This window comes from Tympanuchus pallidicinctus, unplaced genomic scaffold, assembly GCF_026119805.1.
Source record: "Tympanuchus pallidicinctus isolate F22 unplaced genomic scaffold, pur_lepc_1.0 scaffold14, whole genome shotgun sequence".
Classification (NCBI taxonomy): domain Eukaryota; kingdom Metazoa; phylum Chordata; class Aves; order Galliformes; family Phasianidae; genus Tympanuchus; species Tympanuchus pallidicinctus.
Window position 1 is genome coordinate 17,238,826 of NW_026294659.1, and position 10,390 is coordinate 17,249,215.

The following is a 10,390-nucleotide window of genomic DNA, read 5'->3' on the forward strand; positions in this document are numbered from 1 at the left end:
CTTAGTGTTGCTCTTGTTGTCAGGGAGAGCTCAGGTTGTTTCGCTCATGTTATCTGTGATATCCTTCTCTGGGTGAAGTTTGGCTTTTGCAAAAGGATAGCCCCTAGACTGGAGGTTGCCCTTGAGTTATCGCTTTGGGAGAAGTCAAAGCAAAAGATCTGGTTGCTGCAGTGGCATTAGTATGCGTATCCCAGCAGTCATTAAGAACTCCATTATTAGTCCATTTCCATCAGTATGATTTTCAAAGTGAACCTTTGGGGGAAATCACAAGCCATGGCAAATCTGGGGAGAAAGTTGCTGCAATTGCTTAATCTGGTGCTATCTTTGAACTTCACCCCAAACTGCATGAGTGTGAGTGTGTGAGGGAGCATGCCTAAATGTTCAAACAAAATATCACAAAGCTGGTAAGAGGAAGGATGGCAAAGGAGCAGACAAAAACACAAGGGAAAGTGTTTATGTTTTTCTCATTTTTGCCAGTCCTGGCTGCCTGTAAAATTTTGAGAGCCAGGCTGAGTCTGATTTCTTATATATGCCCTCCAATTAAAGATTTACACACATCTACTGCCATCTGTCAGTCTGTTTGCACACACTTGCAGTCATCTGGTTAAATAACTTATTCCAAAAAATGTACTTGTGTTTTGTTTGTTTGTTTTAGAATTAAGTCCAGGAAAGTTTTCTTGAACTGAAATTCAAGAAAGAAAACTTTGGACTGAAATACACTGTTTCTTTGTGCATGTGTTTGTGATTGACAGGTTGCAGACCTTTCCATGGGGGATTTGCTCTTGCATAACACAGTGATATGGCTTAATCCTCCTGCTTCACTAGGGAAATGGAAGAAGGAACCTGAGCTGGCAGCATTTGGTTTGTATCCTAGTAGTTTTATTTCAGATGTGTGAGAAACTGTATCATGTTCCTTACCAGATATTTGTTGAAGGTAATTGAGCATTGTCTTCTGTAACACTGGCTGGATCTTAAAACTGTACTGGTCAAATTCTGTTCTGTGTTCATCTAAATTTGGTAAAAAAAAATAAATGGAGGTGATTGCTGTAATAGTGCAAGAGATTTTTAAACCCATATTCCAGGCTATATGTTGAGAACTATGCAGAAAGATATTTGCATCTGAAGAGATATATTTTGGTAGTCTGATATATGCTAACTGCTTCACATCCTGTTGGATAGGGCTAAGGCTTGATGAGGCTTTGCCTTTCTTCTTCATGCCTCCTGCCAAAAATGTTTTGGCCATCTAAACTTCAGAGAGTACTTAAAGCTAAGCCAGAACTCCCAGAGAGTTGCTTCAGAGTAGTCTGTCTTTCTCCCAAGTACTGTTTCTTGGGTGGCCAGATGAGGAATTGATGCTGTTGGCATAGATTTCAAGGTCTTTCCACTGCACTGAAGCATGATACATTGCAAAGTTATTTTGGCAAATCATCTACTTGTTACTTTCAAGGTTAAGTCAAGCTCAGCATTACTTGTTAGGCTTTGTTTGTTCCTAGACTTCTTCATAAGCGATAGGTTTTTATGTTGCTGTTTTCAGAAAGCTATGCAGGTTAGAAAGCCACTGGTTTTGATTTTATTTTTGTTTTATACCAAACAGCTTATGAATGGAGAATCTTTCATCTTTGCTCTGAAGAGCATATAAAAATTGACTGCGTTGCTGTAAGCTGGGAAACCTTGAAGCTGAGTAACCTCCAGCTTTAAACTGATGGAATAAAATGTCCAAAATTAAGTGTCCATGTAGTAATGGTGTGCTAAAAGCTGTTGAGCTTGGGCTTTTTGCTAGGATGACTCATGCCTCCTTGACTCAGTTAAGGGCTGTCTGAAGAGCTGAAATGTCTGTGTGCTTGGGCATATAGGAAACCTTTTCCCAACCTTATTTACTACATGGATTTTGTTTTTTTAACTTTCTTCTCCAGTGTTCAAAACTGCTGTGGTCCTTGTGTACAAGGATGGTTCCAAACAGAAGAAGAAACTTGTAAGTTGTGTGGACCATTTCTGTGCCACTGTGTACATTTGTAGTAGTTCACTAATCCAGATTTGCTTTCCATAAAGCTGTGCTGCCTGTGTGTGCTTTTGCATATCTGATCTTTGTTTACCACCATGCAAACAAGGATTTGAGGAATTCTGAGTGGCTTCCTATTCAGCCTGAAGCCAATGTTTTGCAAATGTTTGTTTAATTTATCCTTTACTGTCTGCTGGGCTCTTCATGTTGCTTACCACATCCACTACGTGCTGTGGAGTGGACTTTCATGGAACAAGGTACCACCTTGAGTGAGTCTCTTGTGTTTGGCTCTTCAGTCAGTGTATACAAATCAAATGTGAGAGCTGTCAACTTTCTTAGTGAAACACAATGCCTTTGCTTCAGTCCTGGCTGTTAGTTTTAAATGCCACTGAGCAAGTGCTAGCTGCTCTTGGCAAATGAGGTGTGCCAGCACTATGTATCACCAGATCCTTCTGGAGTCAGAATTTAAAGCTATGCTTCACAGTGAACACATGACTTAATGCAACGGGAATATATTTTCCCATATACAGCATAAACCAAAAGAGTGATTTGAAATACTAATCTTTTAAGTTGACTGGACACAGAATGACTTTGGAGTGACTAAAGCAAGATCAGTGCACATTCATGAGCGTATGTGCAATGGCAAGTGTGAGTGTAGGATTAGTCTTAAATGATTCTTGAAGGAATTGACAAGAGTTCATTGGTCTAATGGTTGCTTTGGTCCAGAACTTAACAAGATTTTCATAGATAGGCACTTCAATGTTGCGAATTACTGAGATGATGTAGAGAAAAAAGAACTGCAACAAGTCTTTAGCTGGGCATTTTCAGTGCATAGCAATGACAGCTGTCACTGAGATCTGAATATCCCAATTCCTTAATGGTGTTTTGAAATTCTCCCAGGGAGGATCACATAGAGCTTCAATTTATGAAGACTGGGATCCATTCCGCTTTCGTCACATGATACCTTTGGAAGCACTGCAGGTTCGAGCATTGGCAAGTGCAGGTAATGTTTCAGCTGCAAAAATTTGGTAATGCTTTTAATCTTTGTTTTGGGAACATTCATTGACTAACCAATGTTTGTCCTTAGTGCATGTGTGTGCAGCTCTGGGGACCTGAAAATGGAATCCACAGTCAACAGCAGTAACAACCCTGGAGAGAAACAAAGGGGCAAAAGCTCCAGTTCTGTATTTTCACTTTGTCAGTTTTTTTTTTCCTGAAGGCAGTCAAGGTTTTAGAAAACCTGAACAAAGTTGCTCCTGGCTCTGGCTCATTTTGTTCCTCTTCTAGAGACTTGAAGGAAATCTTGCAGCTATGAAACAACAGAGCTAGTGAATTCTGTTTGTTGTGACAGATGACAAATGGCAGTGAAGGTCATTATTTAAGGCTGAGATTTTTTTAATATATTTTCCCGGTACATAAGCAAAAGTGGAAGGAAAATGTAACTTAGCTGTCTGCAGAAGTTACACCTGTAAGATATGGCAATACTGGAATATATGGAATACCTGAAAAGCCATTTTTTTTCTTATATTTTCTATATTTTCTCATAGTACTGAGTGAGCGCATATGAAGCTTTACTAGATTTTGGCCAATTTAGGTGTTGTTTCGTTAGCCACTTGCCCACTACTGCTTTTCATCCATGAATTAATATTGTTTTCAACACATGATTTGTTGTTCCACGCAACCTTTAACAATTTTTCAGGGTTACAGAATAAATATTCTAACTAAGGTTAAGCATGAGAGCCTGTTTTATGAAGTGCTGTTTGCTTTTGCTTTAGATGCAGAGACCAATTCTGTATGTGAGATTGTCCACGTTAAATCTGAGTCTGAAGGCAGGCCAGAAAGAACGTTTCACCTTTGCTGTAGGTAAGTGTATTTCCAAATCTTCCAATGGCAGCTGCATCCGTGGATCCCAGTTTGCCTGTATCGTTCATCTAAGACAGTCTGGGAGCTGCCTGGGGGGAAAATTAGGGAGAGCATGTTAGAACCTTTATGAAACTCTACCTAAGATAAAGACATATATTTGGTCAACCTCACTCACAGGAATGTCCTTTTTACACTTTTCCTTTCACAAATTTACATCCAATTAAACTTCTGGATCTTTGTGCCAGGTAGCTGCTAACATGTCTTGTTCAGCTGGTACCAACAACTGGTGCCAACAACTTCCAACTATTGCCCTTAGGGCATTAGTCTTTCCTTAGATGAATTTTGTCTGTCTTTTTTGTGGTGGTTGCCCTGCTGTGTTTTAGGCTTCAAATGAGAACTTGCAAACTTGCCAGGGTCCAACAGAGGTGATATCAAGCCAGGTCCCACTATTAGGCAGTACAGATCTGCAGGACTTCTTGGTGTGTGATTACAGGCTACAAATTGAGATTTAATTAGTCACCACAGGTCAGCTTGATGTTTATCAGACAAAGCAAAGTGTGTGGTTGGTTTTAGAGAAAAAGCAGTGCATGGCAACAGGATTCGTTAATAAACAGCGTGTTTGTTTTCTTTGATATCTGTTGCAATAACTATAGATTTGGCTTTGCCTTGAAAATGCTATTTTAAATTGAGTCTTCCTGGGATTAAATGTATGCCAGTCAGTGTGCGGTTTTAAGTTACAGTACTGGTCATTAATTATCTCATTTACAGTGAGCTTTTGGCAGTTTGCAAGAGGTAACTCTGCCTCTTGTATTCTCTTTTTCAGTTCACCAGAACACAGGAAGGACTTTCTGAAGGCAGTGCATTCGATTCTGCGGGATAAGCACAGAAGGCAGCTTCTCAAAACCGAAAGTTTGCCCTCATCCCAGCAATATGTTCCTTTTGGTGGAAAAAGATTGTGTGCTCTAAAAGGTGCAAGGCCAGCCATGAACAGGGCAGGTACTGTAGGGCTACAGACTTTCAAGATCCCAGTAACCCCGGCACCGTTGTAGGATGTGGTGGTGTCTGATACTTGCACATTACCATTTGCATTCTCTCTTGTATATGGAAAAACAAGCAAACAAACAAAAAAACCCTGCTGTTTTTTCCATGCTTCACCTCTTCCAGAGCCTTAAATTGCCTCTATTTACCTTGCTTTGCACTTGAGGCTCAGCTTCAGAGCAATCCTCCTGGCATGGAAGGGAGAAAAGGGATTCCTGTTGATACCAATTGGCTGTGCACTTTAATCTAGAAATGGGTCTCAACTGAAGAAAGCAGAAGCCCACTGCATATTTTTTTAAACGGAAGCATGTACAGAATTTTTGAGCTAACCCAAGCACTTTTAAAGTAAATGCACAAGAAAGATCTTTGTGGTTTGAAGAGACAGCTTGTTATGCCCTCCATTTTAGCCTTTTCAGCCTTATGGCTAAAGGCACGTGCTTCTACTTCTCGTACTTTGGGAGGCATCCACTTGATATTCTTATTGTAATGGTCTGTCCTAAACCATGGATTTTCCTTTTCAGTTGACTTCAGGCAAAACCAGTGAGAAAATCCCAGGGAAAAGCAGGTTTTCATTTTCAGAACACTAAATGATGGAGGGATGAAACACTTGCTTCCAACTGAAAAATACACAGCACCGCTGCGTGTTTTGTTCTGGTCTGTTTTTTTTTTTTCTTTTTTTTTTCTGCTCATTAGATCCAGCAGTGTAGACAATCAGGCTTTCTGTTCCTCTTCTGTAATGGGCAGGCCAGACCAATAGCAATTTTAGCAGCATGGCTTCTCACTTGAAGTGATGTTAGCCATCTGCTTCGCAGACGCTTAAAATCATAAGCAAGAAGATTCGAGAGAAGGCCAGATTGCAATGGTCTTAACAGTGCTCCTTCAGTCAGCCTGTGGGGCTGATGTGTAGATGCCAGGCCTTATTTTATTTTGGCTTGTCAGTGCATTTGCATGATGAATTCTGCTGAGATGAAAATCTTTCGAAGTCCAGATCTTTCACTATAGTTAAAATCTGCAACAGCTTAGCTGTTATCCTTTGTGCATGTTTTGAGGCTCGGGGATATTAAAATGTAGCCCGTGCTCCCCAGGCTGCTAGAGTTTAACGAATATGTTCTGCAAGCGCTAAGATGCTGTTGAGTGAAGAAGGACAAACTGTAACCTCACAGTTCACCTGCTTGCAGAGGAACTGAGTGTATGCACGTAAAGTACTGGGATGCTACAAGTCCTCCAGCTGCAGGATTCATCCCCTGCTTTTTTGTCTCACAGGCCTCTTAGGATGATGTTCCTACCAAGATGTGAATTTGCTAATTGGGCCTTTTGCAAAAGCTAATAGACCAGCTGATGCTGAGTAAGGAACTTCTGAAAGGGTTGGTTTTCCCCCCCCCTCCCCTTTCCCTAGCAGGGAGAAAGTGGAGAAAAGGCTAGCACAGCTTGGATAGAAAACATGCCATAGGTAAAGCAACAATTCCAGCACCTTCAGTACTGAGGTAGCTGTTTGGAAACCTGTAATGTTGCTCTAACCCGAGACAAAGCAATTTCCTGTATTGAGGTATAAGGCTAGCTGGGTTTTGCTGTGTACTGATGGCAGGGTGCTTCTTGCAAGAAGCTGAGCTGAACAGATGCACTTTGTGCTGGCTGGCTGCCTACCACTTAGGAGGAACAGTAATTGTGGGCCATTATCCCAGCCATGGATCTGAGTAGCAGAAAACCCTTTTTCAGCTGGAGAGAGACTTGTGCCGAGGAGCTGAGTGAAGCCCACAGGGAGGATGCGGAATGCCTAGGTCATTCTTGGGAGTCTGCCTGGTTTGTGCCTAGCGGTGTTACGTAAAGGGCCCTTGGAAGACTAACTTTCTAGAGAGAATTGTACCGTGTGTAAAAAGCCTCTGGGGTTTTATCTTTGTGTGTGCACAGTGTCAGCCCCAAGCAAGTCTCTTGGGAGGAGGAGGAGGCGGCTGGCCCGAAACAGGTTTACCATTGACTCAGATGCCGTCTTCACAAGCAGCCCCGAAAAAGAGCCCCAGCAGCCCACGCACGGTGGGGACACTGACCGCTGGGTAGAGGAACAGTTTGACCTTGCTCAGTATGAGGAGCAGGAGGACATCAAGGAAACGGACATCCTCAGCGATGACGATGAGTACTGTGAGGCCATGAGGGGTGCCGTGGCCGACCGAGACCTTCGGGAGCGGCTGCAGGCAGCCTCCATCACGTGCCGCGGAGACCGCTCGCGCCCGGCCATGGACACGCACGCCTCCAGGATGACCCAGCTGAAGAAGCAGGCGGCCTTGAGCGGCATCAACGGTGACGTGGAGGGCCACGGCGAGGAGGTCATCTGGGTCAGGCGTGAAGACTTTGTCCCGAGCAGGAAACTGAACACGGAGCTCTAAAGCGGTCCCCTTCCCTGCCCAGATGCGTAGGTCTCCCCATCCTGCCCGCTCTCCCTCCCGCTCTCGGTGCACCGCCGAGAACCAGTCCCCATAGATTGCACACTTGCACACACCATTATGGCAGCTGAATTGGTCTGAAGCCATGCGGCCACACTTTAGGCAACTGTAAAACGCTCAAAATCTTGGAACGGAATAACCTTAAGGTCCTGTCTTACGTTACCAAGGGCTTTCACACTATTTTATTTATTCTAACATAATCAGGGGCTGAAATTAAGTATGGGGAAAATATAATCACTGGAAAACAAATTACTCTGGATGTCTTAACCTACGTACAGCAAACTAGCTTATACAATAGCACAACGAACAAAGGGTTTTATAGCCGTAAAATGTCAACCGTAGGTTCATCGCCTGAATGAGGAAACTGCCTTTTTAACATGTACAGTTGCAGTATTCTTATTACTTTTCCCTCTTTAAATGTAAGAGAATATACATGTATTTTAGGAATGTGTGAGGAAAGGTTTGGGATTTATGTTGTGTTAAGTCCTCTTGGTCTGTGGCTGGTCTAATTTAATGTCAATGTTGGAAGCTCTAGTTTTGCATAATGTTGTAAAGATGCCAAAATCTCTGAAGAGATCCAAATTTAACACTTGAAGACATATTTTTTTGTATTTTACCTGAGATGCAGGGGCACAAAGGGATAAGAATTTTACAGTGTTAGCTTAGCTCCATGTCTAGGATACAAGGCTAGATTTTTGCAGAGGGTTAGGAATGGTGGGTTTTATATTCAAATATGAACTGGAAACTCTTATTTAGATATAACTTTCTTCAAGAAAAGGATTATTGTATATGTTTGAGGCTGGAGTTTAGTTAGGTAATAAAAAGAATAAAATGACATTACTGAATTATAGCGGAGCAAACTGATCCGTGGTGCAACCTCGCTGCCGATGGGGCAGCAGCACTGTGGATTCATTTGGTCTGCTTTCTCTGACACAGTTTGGGCTTAGGGGACAGGGAATTCATGGCCAAAAAAACTGACCTCATCCATTCTCCTACTTTGGGTGAAACTAGTGTATTTCAATTTCTTTTTGAAAGCTTTTCCACCGCAACAGAGTATGAGCAAGTTCTAAACCTCTTCAACATTTTAAATCTTTTATTTAAGCATCTGAAACAGGGTAAAATGTGACTAAAATGGTTTTTAAGTAGACTTCCAAATGCAAAACACAAATAGCACTTTTTTTTTTTTTAAGAATTTATATAGCTTTTCCCATTTCAGTTTCACCTATGAGAAAAAAAAAAAAAAAGGAAGATTATATGAAGTTTTCTTTTTTTTTTTTGGTATCTGTTGGTGTTTGACACATCAGTAGGTACTTTGAAAACCTGAAATTTTATAATAACTTTAGGATTATATTTTATAAAATCCACTCTGACTATATTTTAAAACATAACGAAAATTATTCTCCCCAAAATCCATCACTGTCTTTGTGTCCCACTCAGCATATCCCCCTCTCCTCCACCCCTTTCTGGTTTCTGGTGCACTATACTTGTTCTTATGAAAGCTTTCTCTCTTAACCTTTTGCTATCTTCTCATTTTGTTTCGTAAAAGCTTTAGAAAGGTTTCTATACCCTTTGTATGATCACATCATTGTTTTATATCATCTACCCATCAGTTGTGTCCCAGCATACTAGAAAAGCAGAGGTTTTAGCTGTCCTATGTTGTACCCAGTGGAATACAGTCAGTTCTGGAATACTGGAAGGCTGGTACTGGGAAGGTACCGTTGTTCTTGTACATAATGTCATGACATGTCTATGTCAAAGGTTCTTATATATTTCTTTTATAAGCTGAAAGAAGGTCTATTTTTATGTTTTTAGTTCTATGAATGGAACGTTGTAAATGCCTGTCAGAAATAAAATACTGGAAAAAAAAAAAAAGTCGAAATAGTGGTGTGTGTACATATTCTCCAAGATGGGTGCCCTTCTCAGTGAAAGCAAGTAGGAAGCAAATACAGCAGCTGAAGCTGTGGGATCCACTCCTTGCCTTTGAAGCCTGTGGGGTCTCTTTACTTGTCAGGTTTTCACCTCTCATGCTGCACGCTCTGGGTTTTGTGCAGATGCTCCTTTGGAATGGGTTCCTCCAGCTACTGCTCTCAGCAGAGCCCTCATCTCTGCAGTTCAGTGGAATCTGGGCTGTAGGGTAAAGAACTTCTCCTTTGGCCACAGGTGCAGAACTTCAGTTTGCCTATGAGTGAAAGGTCAGGAGCCTTGCCTTTTAGAAAATGGAAAGCCAGACTGGAACACCAAATGCTGGATGCAAATATTTGCCCAGTGTGACTAATTATGACACAGTAAAGTAGTGTATTCGAGTCTGCAGCTAACAACTCTTTTCCCCAAGTCTGTGAAACGGCATCAATTTCCAATGAAACCTTAGAGCAAAGACTTCTAGTGCTTCTTTGTAAATTCACCTGAGAATGAATGTGAACAAGTATGAAATTTCATTTCAACTGCCATAACCTTTTTTCGGTTGTGTTCAGGAGTTTGCCTCTATTTACATATGTGTATTTTCTCCATTGTTTAGTTTTTGGGGATGAACTCAGTGATCCCTGTGGGTCCCTTCCAGTTCAGGTTGTTTTATGATTCTGTGATTTCTTACAGTGCTTCTAGCAACTGCCTTCAGCTTTCAGATATAAAGAGCCTTGTATCATGCCTCGCTTCAGGAACTAACATTATGTAGTTAATTTATCTTGTAAGAGGTCTTACGTAAAAGATTTGGTAGGTGGAAGGTGCAATGCTTTGAAGTAGTTCTTGTATTCTCACCTGCCATCCACGATAGCTTGGGAAAGACGTGAAGCCTGAACTGTGCAGACTTTATGTGGGTAGGACTCCATATTTTGCAGAAGTGACAATTGCCATTTTCCTTACTATATCCATAACCAGCTAGATTGGTTTCTTCTTCAGTGATGATCACAAGAAACATAAGTATATATTTCAATAAGAGAGGCAAGGAGAGCAGCAAAATCCAGAATTCTCTTTGTATTATAAGAGCCCTTCAGTTTAGGTGTGGCCCCTTTGGGGGGCTGAGTTTCAGTGCAGACATGAGGATCCACTGTGGATA

General features: G+C 41.6%; 1 protein-coding gene across 9 annotated transcripts in view; it reads left to right on the top strand.

The window, feature by feature from the left end:
• Window positions 1-9,105, top strand: part of TIAM1 (TIAM Rac1 associated GEF 1) — a 173,273-nt gene extending 164,168 nt beyond the window's left edge. For all 9 annotated transcript variants that reach the window (XM_052674049.1, XM_052674052.1, XM_052674051.1 and 6 more), the window contains 6 exons: window positions 753-861; window positions 1,914-1,972; window positions 2,900-3,002; window positions 3,775-3,862; window positions 4,686-4,858; window positions 6,809-9,105. In XM_052674049.1, coding sequence (XP_052530009.1) covers window positions 753-861; window positions 1,914-1,972; window positions 2,900-3,002; window positions 3,775-3,862; window positions 4,686-4,858; window positions 6,809-7,281 — 1,005 coding nt within the window. In that variant the 3' untranslated portion in view covers window positions 7,282-9,105. The remainder of the gene's footprint in view (window positions 1-752; window positions 862-1,913; window positions 1,973-2,899; window positions 3,003-3,774; window positions 3,863-4,685; window positions 4,859-6,808) is intronic.
• Window positions 9,106-10,390: the final 1,285 nt, after the last annotated feature.